Here is a 16,992-nt window from a genome sequence, read left to right on the forward strand (position 1 = left end):
CCTCTCGGCGGTACAGTCAGGGTTACCAGATCGAACAGACATACGAGAAAAAAATAGTTGATCGTTTGGAGCAAGGCGGGCATTTTGGGTTCTAGGGTCTCTCAAATGGCCTTTCAAGAGGCGCTAGACACCGGAACATACTTCGGATTGGAAATGAGTCAGGATTAGTCTTTGATATACAGAGCAAATAAGCAATATATGTACACTAGCAGTCAAAAATTTATGTACATTTAGCTTTTGATGTGCGCGTATTTCTGCAGGCCGATAAGAAGAGAAAGGCCGGCAAAGCCACTGCCTATGATGGCCACGTTGAGCAGATTGGATGGAGACGCCATTTTTTCATGAACAAGCTTCACTTGGTCAGGATAAGAACGGCCTACAAAGCATACAATGGACCTAGATAATGAAACAACTAGAGGTCGCCTTCGCCGCATAATTATAGGTCGTCCGTTCGGCCCGTGATCGGAACTCGCAATGTCTAGGGCGAATTATGCAGGCAACTCTGGATATTATAGTACTCGCATGGGAAAGACCAACTGGATCATGCCACTCTAGCAACATACATTGTTGACTACATTTGAGCTTTGATCTACGTTCCGAGTTATCGAAGCTACGTATGAATGCATACAATTATTCATGGTGAACAAGAGGAAGCAAAAACCCCTATTAATCCATACAACAGCCCCTTGCTGACAGATTCTGGCCATCTTATTCATTTAGCTTCAATACAGAGGCGGCCATTGATACAAGCACAAAGGAGCTTTCAGGCAATACGTATGAAATGGGTTATGGCTAATTCTGTCCATCTTAATGTGCATCACCCTTCTCCGCCAAATATTTTTGGAACCGGGGAAAGAAATCCCGGTAGAAAGCAGTGTCCACCATCTCCTCCATCTTGTCGATTTCCTGCCCGTCCTTGGTGAGAGTAAGAAAAACAGCATACTCGTTCGTTCACTTGAAGTCTCCCTCGAACGGCTGTCCGCCTTGGAGGTGACATAAAGGGCAGCCGTGCCGCGATCAGCATCATGTACTACCTTGCGAATCTCTATAGCGACTACATCAGCGGCTGCTTTCACTCAAAATACACAGCTTGGGATGAACTACTTGCCTTATAGTTGATAAGGACTTCGATGAGCTTCGGTAGAACCTGCTGCGCCTCAGCCCGCGAGCTCGCCGGCACCCCCAGGCTGAAAGGCAGGATCTGCTGCGTACAGTTTGCAGACCAGGACGCCATCCAGGCTTCCGGGGAGAAGGTCTCCATCCGGCGATGAATTTATTAAGCGTCGCCGCTTGGATATTGGCTGATGCTGGCATCTTTTCCTCGTTTTGCGCCTTGGGTTCCAGTAGCGTACAACCCACAAGCAAGTCCATCACTTATACAACGAACAAACAGTCACAATTAGGATATTCTTATGTCACTACTTAGACTAGCGTTGTTCAATGTGTAGAGGCACGGATGAATTATGCTACTCTAAGCGGGTATGGAAGTAAACGCTCAGGGCAATCCTCCTGCTGTGAGCCGCCCGCAGCGAGCACCCCGAGTTTGGGAGGCTATGAGTCCCCTGAGTTAACTCGGTAAGGAATAGGAGAAGATGACGAATACACCGAGTCTGCAGGACATAGAATCCATCCGAATACAATGGTGCCGAAAGCCGTGGACTCTCCTCCCGCTGGTCTGGTGGATTAATAAACCGATTGAACCGATGGGGATGTGATTGGAGAACTGCAGTGCTGCCTTGAGGCATAGGGCAGGAAACGAAATAACTAGAGCATTACAGATACCTGAGATTTTACACGGCCAAGCTAGGCACAGCAAATTCGAGAGTTAGCTACAGCTGTTTATGATAGTGTGCTAGACTACGCTCTATGCGCAATCCGCTGGGCTAAGATATAAAATCTAATAATGCGCGTGGACTTGTGCACTTCAAGCCACACGACTCCTTGATCCCATTATACAGATCAATCAGACTTTGCGAAGCAGAGAGTTGTATTAGGCCCATGATACCACAAGGTGTGTCCATGAAGAACAGTGGCGATCAGGCATTTACTCGATTTTTCTAGCAACTCTTACGTAGAGTTTTGAAAAAGAAACAACAAGTGTCCTTCCGAGTTGGTTATGACATTGCCCACTCGGTCGTACCCCTTACATGTCCCCGGCGCCTCGCATTAGATTGTCCAAGAACGCTAGTTCCATGTCCTGGAATGTCCCGTCCTCCACGCCGGCCATGCCGGGGTATTCGAACAGTTGCACAGGGTCGTCCGAGAGGACTTCGGAGAAGAAGGGCCCAGAGAAGCTGTGGATGTTGTTACTTGTTGCTTGGAGAGACGGCGTTGTCGCGGCAGCAGCTGGTCGTGTCTGGGCTTGTCCTTCAGCGCCCGGCGGGACGACGGTAGGGGTTGGCGGGTGTGCGACGGCGGAGACGAGCTGGGCTGCCGCTTGAATGACGCCAAAATACGGAATATAGACGTGTTTGTCGTCCGAATGGGTCGCTTCTGGTTGGGGCTCGCTCTCTGAGTTCTGCACGCGGACTGCCTGGGCGCTGTGGAGATTCCCCCGTCGGCGGCCATCGCCTCAATCGCAAGGAGGCGGCGCAGGAGGCGCGCACTCCGTGCACTGAGCGGGTCGGCATTCAGCCGGTCGAGCTCCTCCATATGCTCCTGAGCCTGCTCGATCATTGCTCGGTCGGACAAGCGCTTGGCGGCCAGAAAATTATCGATCTGCGGGGACCGGTACCGGTCGAGATGTGCGAGCACCAAGGTCATGGCAGCCATCAGGGCTATGAAGTCGATAGTGCGGCAGCTGAAGGCGACTCGGTTCCAGCGACCTATGATGAACCGGGAGAGGATCGCGCGTGAAGCATTTACGCAAGTGATTTGAGAGTAATCGTACTTGAGCTCGGCTGAGTGGCGGAGCAAGTAGGGCAGATGGAGCTGGTTGAGGAGGTTGTAGTGGCACAGCTGCGCAAACAAGCGTCGCATATCCCAGAACAATGTCTCCTTATTTTGCTCCTTGCTGAGATTCGGCGTCAGCCACCATCGACTAGGTAAGGTGCGTGCCAACCGGTGTACCTTCCTATCTAGATCCCGAATCAGTGCGTAGTCAGAGCATGAGACGGGGCCAGCATGGTTGCTCTCCAGGAGGCGCGACATAACAACACAATGCTGGCGCTCCAGACGGCCAATAGGAGTATCCTGCGCTAGCATCGCGTCGGAGCCCATAGTCCGATCAGGGCTGCCTTCGGGCATGCCCAGCAGGAGACACATCTGGCGATCGTAGAAGACGATGCGGAACCACATAAAGTGCGGATAGGCTTTGGTGTCCGGGTGGAGGACCTGATACTGCAGGCGCGCGCCGGACTGGTGAAAGCCCATGGACTGGGCGATCGCCATAGCGCGGCGCGCGGTCATCCAGCTGCGGCGCAGATGTCCACAGTTGGCCTCGTACAGACTCTGGATCATGATGCATTCCAGGAATTCCACACTGCCCACGAACTGATCCTGCGTGGTCACCAGGCGGATAGCTACCTCGGCCATCCGTTCGCGCATCACGGACGGGGGCTCCGAGAGACCCTTAACCTCATCGTGAAGATCAGGGTGCAGGTGCTGCAGGAAGCTGGCCAGATGAAGCATATGCCGCGCGATCAGCACGGGATGAACACCAGGGCCCGTTATGGGTAGCAGCGGGCTGTATGCGCGTAGGCCATCGCGATCGAGGATACTGTAGGGCGTGGTCAGGATCTCATGAAAGGGGACGGACTGGTGACTGCTGGCCGCGGCAATACGAGTGGTATCCTGCGGAGAGGGCAAGGCGTTGTACAAGGTGTGTGAGATGTCTTCCCCGGCGGGAAACCGTTCCGCAAGGGACAGAGAAGGGAGAGGCGGGGCAGGCTGCTGGACAGCCGCATCCTCAGTATACAGTTGATCCTGGTCAGTGCTGCAAGCCGGCGTATAGCTGGCGTCCTGGTGCAGGACTTGGTTAAGCCGCGACTGTACTTGGCGTAGACGATCGCGCAGCTGGCGGGTGCTGTCGATTGGCGTGGACAATTGCTCGGGGAACTCCTGGCTCACACACTGCGTCCACCGTCGGTGGCACCCAACACAGACGGCATCGTTGGGGCGCTCAAAGACGCATTTCATCTTGCGTCGTTTGCATTCCCAGCAACTGCGGGTGCCTCGACGTACTTTCTTGCGCTTGAGGGGAGGCGCATCTTCGATGCTAGGCCTGCGGTCCATGAAGATGTAATCTCGGACGATCCAGCGATACGATGTGTTGAATTGGGGATATGGCAGAGGGTGAGATGGGAAAGATGGGCAGGATCTGTACGTCACAGCGGCCTTTGTTAATTACCATTTCGTCCGCCGGTGCGGCGGACTAGCTGGAGCTTTTCCGTCCACTGGAGTGTTGGACGGATAGCGTATCTAAAGGCGTAACTGGAAGCGTACTGGACTGGTACCGGGAATACCCGTCATACGGACGATTGTAATCGGACATCAGCAACGGAAAAGGAATAGTCTCGCCCTAAGCCCATGACACTTACCCTATTTCAGAGTATGGCAATATCACTGGTGCTCCTCGCCGTATCGGCGGTCGAACGACTGCCCTGAATGTTCGCGCCATTCACAGTACACTCCATGAGCGGAATGGCGCCCCTGAGACTGCCTGGGCGCATATATACTTCTGTGCCAATGAAGGGCACTAGGACTGTCCGCCACTCACCTATCCTTCCGAACCGCATCGTGAAGAGCGCACCATGTCAGCGCCAGCGCCTGAGATCCCTGAGACCAAGAATGACATGGACTATGGCCATGAGTCGCCATCGCCCATCACCTCCGTCAATGGCCCTGATAAAGAGCAGGGTGATGAAGAGACGGACATCACGTATGCGGAGCCCCTGCGCTTGACCATCATCATGTGCACGCTGAGCCTCAGCACCCTGATCGCCGCCCTGGGCCTGGTTAGTCTCTTGGTAGCGTTGCGCCTTACCTAGGATCAAACTAACTAGGAGCCACAGGGTATCGTCGCTACAGCGATTCCAAAAAATAACGAGCGACTTCCACGCTCTCGACCATATTGGGTGGTACAGCGGGGCCTGCTTCCTGCTCGTCGGCACCACCTCTGCCCCATGGGGAAAAATGTACAGATTTTTCTCGGCCACATACACCTACATGATGGCGCTTGGCTTTTATTCGGTGGGGAGTGTGGCCGCGGCTGCTGCACCAAACAGCATTGCTTTGATCGTTGGGCGTGCCCTACAGGGCTGGGGCTGTGCCGGGACGCTGGGGGGCTCCGTACTGATCATCAACTTCACGGCAGACCCCAAATTCCGTCCAATGCTTATTGGGCTGTGGATGGGCGTTTTTATGATCGCTACCACGATTGGACCGTTGCTTGATGGTGTGTTCACCAGCGAGGTCAGCTGGCGCTGGTGTTTCTGGGTCAACCTTCCCGTTGGCGGCACAGCTATTGTTCTGCAATTTCTCTTCCTCCGCATGCCTAAGCACATCAAGCCCACCTCAGCAACATGGACAGAGATTCTCCGCCATCTCGACCTCAGCGGGTGAACCGTGCTGTTTTGCTCCGTTATTTGCTTCTATTGGCTATGGAGTGGGGAGTCTAGCGAAGCAATGGAGTGACGGTGCTGTCATCGCCACGTTGGCCTTGTGGGTGGCCTTGTCCATTGCATTTGTGGCCATCGAGTGGTTCCAGGGAGAGTATGCCATAATGCCACTGCGCATGCTGAAGCCGCGCCCATTCTGGTCGCATCTCCTCTACGCGTGGATGTAAGTCGTACTTCCCTTTCAGAAGAGAGATCCGTCCACCTAGCTGACTGTTGCAGTGCCAACCTGGGCAACTTCCAGATCCTGTTTTACCTGCCCATCTATTTCCAGTCCATGCATGGCTCGCCCGCCATCATGAGTGGTGTCTATAGTTTGCCGTTCATGGCCTTCTACACCCTTGGTGCCATTATTAGCGCCATTCTCGTCGGGAAAACCCATCTACTACAGCCTATTGAGCAAGTCAGGGGGCTGATCGCCGTGCTGGGCGCCGCTCTGATCTACTGCATTGACGTCGGAACTCCCAAAGCCTGGTGGATCGGCGCGCAGGTCCCGTCTGGCCTGGGAACTGGGCTGGGAAACCAGGTGCCTGTGACGGCGCTACAGGGCTTTGCGACTCCAGAAACTGTGGCCGCCACGATGGGCGTCGCCTTTAGTGAGTCGTCCGGAGTCGACTGCCATGATTGCTGCTAACAGTGTTTCCAGTGTGCCAATCCATCAGTGGCGCCTATTTTGTATCAGCCGGAAATTCCATCTTCAATAACTACATGCTGAAGACTCTCTCTGTCACAGCTCCGCGTATCAGCTCCTTTGAGATTTTGTATATGGGCGTGACCGACCTGAAGAATGCCTTCCACGGGAAAGACCTTGCCTTGATTCGACAGGCATACATGGTCGGCATCAAGGATGTCTTCGCCTTCGCTCTGGCGGGGCCTGCCTCACCGTCGTCCTGGCCTTGATAGTTCCGTTCAAGAAATTGCCAGATCATGAAGCCAAGAAGGCTGAGGATAAGGAGGCCGCTGATAAGGCCTCTTGACTGAGCGAGAGGTCGAGAAAAACGCGAGAATAATAGGTGGATGCAGTGGACGAGCCTAGAATAGTTATTAGGAAGTAGACAATAACTGTTAGTTTCGAGTTGAACCAAATGGACTGATATGTTTTGTTTCTTTACCTCCAGATATGACCTCCCAGCTTCAAACCTAGGTATCATAAAGTGGGCCAGGATAAGGGCCGTCACTGATAATTTCAGACTGGCCAACATTGATGACAGACAAGTGGCCGGCTTTACTTCGCAGTCTAACAATCAACGGCAGAATGCAGCGTTGTATGACTGGACATAGAAATCCCGATGCCGTAATCGAATCCCCCCGAAGCCCGATCCTGATAGCATACAAGTAATCCCTGATCGGCTCTGTTCTTGCTTTCAGCTAACCCTCCATACCATGTCAAATCTCTCGTATTTCCTCGATACGGCCACAAGTACTATCGGCTCCCTTCTTCTCTACTCTGGAGTATAGGGACCTTTATTAACCCTCTAGGTTGTACGTCCCTTTCCACCCCGTCCCAGTTGATGGTCTCTCCTCACCGAAGCAATAATCCGTTACATCGGAGGCAAAAGGCTTCGGCCTCCCGTCCGCAACGCCAGAGAACCTCATCCTGTTCCCTAGCGCGACAGGTCGTAACCTGGGCGCCGGCTTTTTTGTCTGGGGCATGATCCTATTACGCAAGAAGAAGATGTTAGGCATCTTCCTGATTTGTTGGTCATGGGCGGGGATCGCCGATGCTAAGGTGTTGATGGAGCATCCGCATGGAACGAATAAGAGCATTCAGATTCGGAATACAGTTATCTTGTTGATTTTGGGACCGCTTTTGATTTGGTTGCCTTGACTTGATGTTCATCGTTCAGAGGGTGGAGTGGGGGATGGAACAAATATCAATGAATAGACTTGTCCAGCCGGCCGGCGGGGTATAAGCCCTAACCCCTATGAGAGCGAAGATCTCATTTATCTCAAAGTGAACTTAAACGGACATGATTTAATTTCGATGAATCTACGAGATTTCTGGTTTTACTCAAGACTCAATCGATCGTTCATGCTACGAAAATTACGAGCTTTGAATGCACTCTCCTGGCTCTCTATATATATATTCAGTGTCTCAGGATCTTGGTAAAGTCAATGCATCCATGAACCATTGATATATTAGTGAGATCACTGGTTGCTCCTCTGGAAGGTGACTCTCAGCAACTGTTGTCCTTAGTGAAGTATTGTAGTTTCTCCCAGTCGCTGAGCAACGACCTGGCGGCTTCGATTATGTCTCGCAATATAACATAACGCTAACCAGTGTGCATAAACGCAAGAAGCACTCTAGAGCTGGCAGCCTAGGGCAGATGTGGAATGTACCGACAACCGATTTCAGCCGATGGTGGAGCCGGACAAATCCTCCATGAATATGGGCAAATTAACAATGATGCGCTTTGACCGACCCATTGTTCAGCACCGATATTACGGCAAGCAATGTATTTAATCACAACAGTCTAAGACCTTAACCGACTCCTCCCATCGTAGAGAATCTGAGTTTAGGATCCCGGCTGACCTTGTCCAAACACTGGTATTGAACTCCAGCTCAGTGGCAAATGGGAGAAACGCTACAACATCAATTCATTGTCGTGGGCGATCCGCACGAGTTTGACCCTGAGAAGTGGACGTGCAATCCGAAGGAGTTGCCTAAAAGGCACCCAGAAACGAACATCAGCGTACTTCTTGTCGGGGCCGCCCTAGAACGGTTCCGGTAAGTGCTTAACTATGTACATTGAATAGAATATATCTAATACAATATAGTCCCAGCAACTCCAGAAGGCTTATCCATCAACACGCCGCCAGCCTGGAGTCTGGAGCGTACATCGCACAGTAACAACAACTATCTGTCGGCCCAATGGTTTCTTACATCAGCCGTAGCATCAGAGACTGATTTTCCTGCACTTTACTACATCCGTGCGAGGGAACTCTATCTGCCCTGGAACCTTGAGTGGCTTTTCCTTGAGTCGACAGAAGAGCTGTAATGATGAAAACATGTGCATTGATACTGCTAAGCCTGTAGGTATTAGGCTGCGACAGGTGCATGCTCACTGTTCAATATCTGCATACAGTGATTTGCTCAACCTCCAGTGGGTAGGCCCGAGTGCGTCTCCCGACTTATGGTTCGAACAATTGCTTCTCTCCACGGGGTGGCTTATATCTTCAAGGTAATAAGCCAGTCTCGTCAATGAACCGTATTGCCCTTGAGATTGCCGGAGGTCAGCAATAGAACTTGCTAGATAGATTTAAGTGGATGAGATAATATTTATCATGGTTTTACTGTTTTTTATACAGTTATTGCTCATGTGTCGAATCAGATGCGAGCTCGTGACCTTAGAAGGGAGTTTCGCTGAACACTGCTAGAGTATTATAGGGGACAACTAAGCAATTGCAAAGGTCCCCTGAAATGGTGTTGACAAATGCGTATGCCATTCGGTTCAACTGCTGAACCGTAAGTTTCGCTTTGAGTATAGCTCCGTCTGATAATTACTGCTTTGTTGGAGCTTTCCTATGGTGGGCAGCAATAGCGAGTAGCCTAGCAGAGATTGTACATGGTTGTCCGAAAGAGGAAAAAGTATATCGCCGACCTGCACCTGTAACGCCAAGCCATTCATATCGCCGACTCAGCTGTTTAAGTATACCCCATGGGTTGTTTTCTTCTGAGGTATTCATCGTTTTCCTTCTAATTTGCACTTCAAGAACTCGAGCTACTTCGCAAGTACGATCAAAAGAGCAGAATGAAACTTCTTCGCTCGCCGGGGCTCACCCTTACCACGGCTTCTACGCAAGTTAACCGACAAGCGGCACTTCCTTATATATCGATACAGGTCCGACAAGCCACGAACTGGCAGAAAAACACAGCGACTACGCTAACAAGCACCCAAACCAAAGTTGAAAAGAGCAATAAGCTCGACTATGTTCTGTAATAGCTCCAGCTTGACTCACTATCCAAAACATCTGTGACTAACAAGTATGGTGACTCATCACAGGACAAAGACCGATGCCCTTATCTCCTGGGCTCGCAATGGCTCCTTCTGGCCCTTGTCTTTTGCTCTCGCCTGCTGCGGTGTCGAAATGATGCACACCTCCATGCCTCGGTACGACCAGGACCGACTGGGAATCATCTTTCGTGCCTCTCCTCGACAAGCGGACGTTATGATCGTTGCCGGAACCTTAACAAATAAGATGGCACCTGCCTTGCGACAGCTGTACGACCAGATGCCAGAGCCTCGATGGGTTATAAGTATGGGCAGCTGTGCAAATGGCGGAGGGTACTATCACTATAGCTATAGTGTTGTGAGGGGAGTCGACCGGATCGTGCCGGTGGATGTCTATGTTCCCGGGTGCCCTCCGATGCCGGAGGCGTTGCTGCAAGGTATTTTCACGCTGCAGAGGAAGATTAGAAGGACACCAGTGACGAGGATGTGGTATCGGAAATGAAGCGGACCAGTAGTACGGGAAGCGTTGTGTGTATCAAGCCGCCTCGTCATATTCTTCATGGCTGGAGAGAGTCATTGTTGGCAGAGCGCATTGGATTTAGATCGTTCTCGATAAACTCCTCATTAAGAAAGGCTGAAAACGGGAAGAGCGAGTTCACTCCGATTAGTTCGGCTTCGCCAGCCATAGTGTTGCTTATCAGAAAGTCGCTCGTCGTTGGGAAGCTGTAGTGCCCTTCCACCACTGGAGGACAAAACTCGGTCGGTTGCTCATTGATGCCGGCTGGTGGCGGAGGTTCATCCGGAACTTCACAGCCCCGAGCGGCGAGGATTCGTGCAAATAGCCGATAATATAAAAGTCCAGGTGGCCAGTGGTCGACCAGCTTACTTAGGACCAGCATGCATAGTCGTGCTCGATGCTTTGAAACTTCATTTACCTCGCGCGCAGGGAGACGCATATTCAAAATGAGTACAGACAATGCTGCAAATGTTGGCGGTAGCCTACAAAGATCAGTCAGCGGTCATTGGAGGCAACGGACCCTGCTTACAGTCGTAAAGGGCAAGCGGTTATGAGCTCTGCTGTTAGAATATTTTCCAGTACCCTGACAATCTCGACCGCTGCCTCGAATACGGGAGTCCCCGGTGTCATCATCTCGGGGTTCCGAAAATGATTGCGGCGCAGGATAATCTCAAAGCAACTGCACCACATTAGGATACCCAAAACAAGTTACAAGAGGGCACTCGTACAAATACGTCAGGTTGAGCAATGCGGCGAATAGTCCATTATGTAGTGTAAGGGTTGTTCGACACTGCAGCTCTAATGGCAACGAGGTCTTCCACTCCGCTAAAGCTTTCATGTTCCCTAACGCTGTTGATGGGTCTGAGTTCCCGGTATATAGCGATCGATAACAGCCGCTCACTTGTTAAGATTAGTACCCTGCTCTAGGCTAGCAAATTCAGGAGAGACATACCCCGTAGACAAAGGTCCGCCAGATAGACGGATTCCAGCCGAGTCTCTTTTGTCGCGTTTCCACCGAACCTATCAGGAGGGTCATCATTATCATCATCATCATCAAAATCCTGTTCTGTCACTAATCTTGTCGTGCAATACGCGTCGTTCACATGTGGGATACGTCCTAGCTGCACTGCAGTGGAGATGTCATGACCCTGGTGTTCTGTTAGTTAATAACCAATCCGTTGAGGAAGAGCTCACATATATAGTCCACCACAGCCGCCTCCATAGTTTGCTCTTCCTCTGGTCCAAGGACAAGTATGTATACCTAGATTTGTTAGCAAGTACAGGCGGCGAAGGGCAGCTTTATTACTCTTGATGCATTCCTAAAGACTGCGCAAGGTTCACACTTATCCCGGTCCAATACCACATGTCCTTTTGTTGCGTTGGAGTCTCCCACCAAAAGGACAGACATAGAAGCGCCTGGATCACCGCAACGGCATCTGTCTCATATCCTGCATCGTAAAGCGCCTTTGCCCGGTGGTAGCATGTAAATGCAGCCATATACCTGTTACCGAACCCGGCGTCCGCTATAATTGACGGATCGCTGTGTAAGAATGAGACCATATACATGGCTTGCAGCAGGAGCTGTGAAACATGGCCTGTTTCTAGTTTGCTGAGGAAGTCCTTACGGTCAATAATGGGGACCACCGGATTTATCATCTCAAAAAAAGTACAGAGGAGTTTATCCCTAGTATTCCTGTTAAGCGTGTCAAATGCGCCTAGTTCATCTAGACGCGCACGCTCCCTGCAGAAATAGTCGTCAACAAACCGCCTCGTAGGCGATCCCAGCCGGTCAACGTGTGCAAGGCGGGTGTTGCTCATGCGAGGGTTATAGTCTTCGTGGCTCTCATCGAGCTCCCTGCGTGTGTACTCGAGGTTGAAGTAGTCGCCATAGTAGATGGTGCGACCGCTCTTATATTCAGTGGTATTGGCGCGTGAGGTATACGTGGCGATAGATTCTCGCGCACTCCTCTCGCTCGCAAACGTCGCTGGAGTCGACAAGGAAGTCACATCTGTGCCTGACTCTGAAGCACCAGGCACCGGGCCAAATGAATGCCTGAACCCGGAGCGCCTCAAGAGTTCGCGCTTATGTCTATGCTGTCAATTTACGTATTCATTAAGCATAATAAGCACAATCAGACGTACTTTCCGCGTTTCGACACAATCGGCTCGCACTCCTGTCCAGTGGAGCGACAGCGAGAGCAGGGCGTCTCCTGCGTTCGATCACAGCGTACTCGGCGCGAGTGACACGACTTGCAGGCGACCTTTGTCTTGGGTGGTGGCATACTGAACGTTGGAGGTCGGACTTTGGACTTGTCTGGAAAGCTGGTAGGTTCATCCTGCAAAGTCGACGTCCACGCCAAAGATCTCAGATCACGTGACGAAGCCAGTCCTGAATGACAGCAGACTTAAGCCTCAAGACGGTCAGCTAGGAGCATAGGAATGCAGAAGTAACATTCTATGGGCCAGCCGGTATGTCTTGAGCCCTACGGTACATGAACAGCAGGCGGTAACAGTCGGTATTGGGGTATATTCTATAATCTAGATACAATGGCATGGACGACAGTAGCGAACCATACACATAATCACACGTCAACAACGGATAGGTGCGGTAGTCCGATATATTTTAACATCAGACGGTCCTCTCAGGTTCTCCAGCGGTTTTGGTATCTTCAACAACGACTTGGACCTCATGGCTGTGTTCGAGCTCCGATATCACAATCCATGTGGGGATAACACTAAGGAGGGTAATTCCAAAATTGAGACCGATGCTCACAAAGTGGTTGGCATTACCTTCGGATTGCATCCTGGTCAGGTTAGCGACTCTCGTCCGTATATTCTCTGGTTGATGGAGGCAACTTACGCCCATGCCACAGTCTGACCCAGAGCTTCAAATCCACGAAGGATGCCACAGTGGTAGGAAAGGGACGACAGGTCAGTGGCATACTGACCGACAAGCCAATACAGAAACTGCTGGAATGCTTGGCCGGCAAATGTCCAGAAGAAGACCAATGCGTACGTCTTGCCGAAGCCGCCCTTAAACCAATCAAAGACCGGAGACTCAGGCAAGTCGTAGTAGAATTGGTACTGCAGGATGGTCGCCCAAATCCAGGTACCAGTGAGCACAAGGACGATTGCGGCAAAGGCGACTCGTGCCCTCGTCTTGATGTGAATGGATTGCCTGTCCAGCAGGCCAGCGATGAGGAAGGAGGAGATGATCCCGGCAAAGTTGGTGAAGAACGAGGAGAAGGCGCGAGACCGAACAGTGAAGTAGCTGGTCAGCCAGGTGCTTTGGAATCCGTTGTAGAAGTAGCTGATGAAGAACGCCGGCAGCAGCATGACGACACGGCGCGAGGCGATCAGGGCGAACGCGGCCTTGAATTCCGCCGCCCACGAGGCCTGCTTGTGCACGAGAACAAGAGTCCGGTCCTTGCGCAGCACCTTATGGGCTGGGCTGAGAAGGATGGCAATAGGCAGGCCCAGGCACATGATGACAATGAAGACGATGTACGTGCTGGCGCTGACCGAACCCTGGCCAGAATTTTGCGCATTCAAACCGAGATTGATCGCGCCGCCGACGATGGGGCCTGCGGCCTTTGCGGTTTGCCATATAGCTATACAGGTCAGCTCTTTGATTGCCTTATGGAACGTAGCTGAATGCCGTACCCAGGTAAAAGGCCCGATCCTGCGGGCTAGGATATCCGATGATAATGGCCGCTTCGGCAGCCCAGAAGAACCCAGCTGAAATACCGCAGAGGGCGCTGCCGAACAGCAAAAACCACGTCGTGGGCGAGTAGTTGTTAGTGTAAAGACCAGCTCCATAAATCGGGTAGCCGATCGCTCCCAGAGCCAGGCCATAACGAAGCCCGATCCGGTTGTTGATGGCACCGGCAGCCACACATACGACGGCGAACAGCCCATATAGAAGCGCATTTGCGGCTGAGACAGCATAGGGCTCTGCCGCACCACCGGCGCCAAGGTTGTTTAAGGCATCCCACATACCAGGCGCGGTGAACGAAACACCGCTGGCGATGGCGATCTGGAAGGGGATAGACCGAAATACCGAGATGAAGCGGCCTGTCGCCACTCGAGCCGTCGCCACTTCTGGAACATCTGGAGCAACCATGACGGCAGAAGACAATATGACAGGTTCCAAGGAACCTTGATTTCCTCCCACGTGGCAGTTGTGCCTGAGAATTGGGAGAAAGAACTTGTTATATAGGAGAGTGCGAAACTGGACCAGAGCAAAAACTCAACAAGAGTGGGTCGCAGCAATTGCGTGATTGCACGCCTATCAGGCTCGCGGCTCGCTCATCTTGCTCAGAATGTCCAAGCTTCGATTTTAACTGGATCGAGTCTAGCATCTGGGCCCGGGGCCGTTCCGTGCTCTTCTCGTTCATCTCTGGAACGGGCGGGTCAGTGGAGTATGTGCTGCTTATCGTCACTGACGGTCAACTCAGATGCTCTGCTGGGGGGAGCGTTAAAGGGCTACGCAGGTCTCAAGCGGGCTGATACAAGTCTGCTATGGCATATCGGCCTTGCTCAAGTGTCTTCATCAGAAACCGTGGCCAGGATACCGATCCTCTATACTGTGGAACCCAACCCGCCCCGTGATATAAATCTCTTAGTGGGTACAGCCGCACATCTTCTTCGACGTGCCTTGGTTGTTAGAAGTATTCTGTCGAAAAACAAATTGTCCTGCTACATCGAGTCCTGCCTCGTGATGTGTTCCCAAGTTGATTCCCACAAGAGCAAGGGCTGCTGAGCTTCTCAAGGGGAAGAATGGTCGAGTAAGAGGTAATCCAAATAGACGTGCATTCTTGCTCATTCCTGAGAAAGGTATCAAAATAGATAATATAAAAAGAAGCCAGTGCAAGGAGATAAGGCTTGGTACTGCAAGGGTACCTGAAAATCAACCATCCGTAACAGCATATAGTGAGGTGCAGTGAAAGGGGATGCCCGGTGCGTGAGAAGCAATATATATCATCAAGGGATAGGAGTCAATTCTTGTGATTGCAGTACTATATTATCTCTGTGAAGACCTCAAAAAACGATCCAAAGGATATAGTTGACTCGTGGAGAACGACAGCTCACTACTCGCCCACAGGCATTGTCCGAGCCGCATTCTCTACATAAGGGGGAGGCGGATCTGCTGCCTTCATGAAAGCCTCCTCCCTGATTCGTCGGAGCTCCTTTTGAGCATTCTCCAAATGTCGTGCTGCATCCTGCAACTGAGACCGCAAAGTGCTCTCGCGGGATTTTGCCTGCCGCAACTGGCCGGTGAGGAATCCCTCCGCGTTCTGCACTTCGTCGTACGAGTCTTGAATCATTTTGAGAAAGCCAAGGTTAAACAAATAGTTGTCGCAGAGAATTCCACTGATCATATCGATCTGGACGATGCCCATTCGCGGCAGAGGGCGCACCTCTGGGTCAAGGCGGATGGCCTGGGAGATCAGCAGTTGTGTCTGGCTGACCTTCTGCTGGGCGAGAGAGAGGTGGTTCTGCTGCTGGAAGTCGGCAAGGAGCCCTCCAAAGCCGAACATGTCCCTCTCACAGGCCCGGCGAGCCTGGAAGATATGGAGCAAGGCCTCTTTAATAGTGAGCTGGGCTCTGGCAAGGCATTGAGCCGCCTTGCCAGTATTGTTCACCTGGCTCTTCAGCTCTCGATGGTGAATTTCCGCGGCCTTTGTGACATTCTCCTGCTCGTCTTCCTCCGGGAACTCCGCCGTCGGCCCTTCGAACAGCCGTCGATACATGGCTTCCAGTTCCTCGTTCAAACTAGCGCACTTGGTGGAGGCGGCTTCGAGCTCCTTCTGTTCTTCTGTGGCCTCGCGAATCTGGGTTTCCAGCATCTCCTTTTCCCCTTTGATCTTGTTCTCCGTCTCGAGGGCGCTGTAGTAGTCCCTCATTTCCTGGTCTGCCTTCTCTTCGAACGCCGCTCGCTTTCCAGTAGCTCTGTACATCAACCGCCGGACAGTACTGTCACGGTACTTCTCATGCCTCTCGCGCTCGATCTGTGTACGCTGTCTGATATCGTCTAATTGGCGGTTTGTCTTTGCGAGCCGCCGTTTCAGATCTGACAGAAACGCGCGGTGGGATTTGAGATCGCTGGGGGCATTTCCCACGGTCTGTAGTTCCGCCAGGATCTGGCTGTGTCGATCGCTTACATTGGAGATGTTCTCAAAGACAGACATATTGTCGATGTGCTAGCAGAATAATTCTGTACAGTACTGCCTCTTCAGTGAGAAGAAAAGGAAGTGACCAGCAATGACGACATCGTTTGCTAATATATCTTCAGCCACAGTGCAGGTCATGCTCAGTCCGCGAGCACATCTGGCAAAATAGTTCTGTAAAAAGCTACCTAGCCACAGTAAATGGTAGTTTATTGTATCTGAACGGCTTCTGAAGTTATTCAACGGTCGATATGGGAGCCCACAGTCCAGTGTGCTGGTCTTCTATCATGGGAAGTGCCGGTTTGCCAATACCGCCAAGACTATGAATTTCAGATTTGGACTAGCGCGCTTCCTTTCCCCTCAAGGCTCGGCTCCTCAGGCTCTCAGATATAGCTGGAAACGCCTGCGCACGAATGACTGTTGTAATAGGAGCTTTCTTTTTCTTTTTCCTTTCCTTTTCTTTTCTCGTTGGGAATCATGATCGGTGACAGTGAGGTTGAAGCCTAGAAGCCTTCTATCCTTTACTAATACTGCATGGCTCACGCATGGACTCGGAAGAGATTCCAGATCCAGGCTGTCTGTAGCTTTATCCTTATCCATCGTACGTAACTTAGATCCAGGTGCAACATATCTGCATTTGGAAAAAGGTAATTTTAGAGTAATACCTTAAATGTATGTTGGTGCATCTTCTGTTTTCATTGACACGTACTCCAACCCAGTTAATATTGCAAAGCTGA

At 51.6% G+C, this 16,992-nt stretch overlaps 8 protein-coding genes across 8 annotated transcripts, besides 1 other annotated feature; 3 read left to right on the forward strand and 5 right to left on the reverse strand.

The window, feature by feature from the left end:
• Positions 1-16,992: part of a sequence feature (contig 1.46 1010..103482(-1)) that runs on past both edges of the window.
• Positions 353-1,234, reverse strand: ANIA_02645 (uncharacterized protein; the record flags this gene model as incomplete). The annotated part of the gene is made up of 4 exons (XM_655157.1): positions 353-376; positions 564-610; positions 944-1,045; positions 1,105-1,234. The coding sequence occupies 4 exons, from the start codon at positions 1,232-1,234 to the stop codon at positions 353-355; spliced, it is 303 nt and encodes a 100-aa protein (XP_660249.1).
• Positions 2,144-4,233, reverse strand: ANIA_02644 (uncharacterized protein; the record flags this gene model as incomplete). Its single annotated transcript, XM_655156.1, has 2 exons — positions 2,144-2,571; positions 2,607-4,233. The coding sequence occupies 2 exons, from the start codon at positions 4,231-4,233 to the stop codon at positions 2,144-2,146; spliced, it is 2,055 nt and encodes a 684-aa protein (XP_660248.1).
• ANIA_02643 (uncharacterized protein) lies at positions 4,752-6,515 on the forward strand (the record flags this gene model as incomplete). The annotated part of the gene is made up of 5 exons (XM_655155.1): positions 4,752-4,955; positions 5,029-5,395; positions 5,607-5,781; positions 5,838-6,211; positions 6,262-6,515. 5 exons carry the CDS (start codon positions 4,752-4,754, stop codon positions 6,513-6,515), a joined length of 1,374 nt encoding a protein of 457 aa, XP_660247.1.
• Positions 8,020-8,993, forward strand: ANIA_02642 (uncharacterized protein; the record flags this gene model as incomplete). The annotated part of the gene is made up of 5 exons (XM_655154.1): positions 8,020-8,071; positions 8,178-8,343; positions 8,394-8,462; positions 8,660-8,723; positions 8,925-8,993. 5 exons carry the CDS (start codon positions 8,020-8,022, stop codon positions 8,991-8,993), a joined length of 420 nt encoding a protein of 139 aa, XP_660246.1.
• ANIA_11251 (NuoB/complex I 20 kDa subunit family protein) lies at positions 9,368-10,070 on the forward strand (the record flags this gene model as incomplete). Its single annotated transcript, XM_050612683.1, has 2 exons — positions 9,368-9,552; positions 9,620-10,070. 2 exons carry the CDS (start codon positions 9,368-9,370, stop codon positions 10,068-10,070), a joined length of 636 nt encoding a protein of 211 aa, XP_050468574.1.
• On the reverse strand, positions 10,126-12,367 carry ANIA_10331 (Zn(II)2Cys6 transcription factor; the record flags this gene model as incomplete). Its single annotated transcript, XM_655153.2, has 7 exons — positions 10,126-10,567; positions 10,615-10,764; positions 10,814-10,985; positions 11,038-11,233; positions 11,280-11,346; positions 11,392-12,174; positions 12,228-12,367. 7 exons carry the CDS (start codon positions 12,365-12,367, stop codon positions 10,126-10,128), a joined length of 1,950 nt encoding a protein of 649 aa, XP_660245.2.
• On the reverse strand, positions 12,715-14,208 carry ANIA_10332 (uncharacterized protein; the record flags this gene model as incomplete). Its single annotated transcript, XM_050612684.1, has 3 exons — positions 12,715-12,889; positions 12,946-13,696; positions 13,749-14,208. The coding sequence occupies 3 exons, from the start codon at positions 14,206-14,208 to the stop codon at positions 12,715-12,717; spliced, it is 1,386 nt and encodes a 461-aa protein (XP_050468575.1).
• Positions 15,176-16,276, reverse strand: ANIA_02640 (uncharacterized protein; the record flags this gene model as incomplete). Its single annotated transcript, XM_655152.1, has 1 exon — positions 15,176-16,276. One exon carries the CDS (start codon positions 16,274-16,276, stop codon positions 15,176-15,178), a length of 1,101 nt encoding a protein of 366 aa, XP_660244.1.

The sequence above is a fragment of the Aspergillus nidulans genome, chromosome VI (assembly GCF_000011425.1).
Source record: "Aspergillus nidulans FGSC A4 chromosome VI".
Taxonomy (NCBI): domain Eukaryota; kingdom Fungi; phylum Ascomycota; class Eurotiomycetes; order Eurotiales; family Aspergillaceae; genus Aspergillus; species Aspergillus nidulans.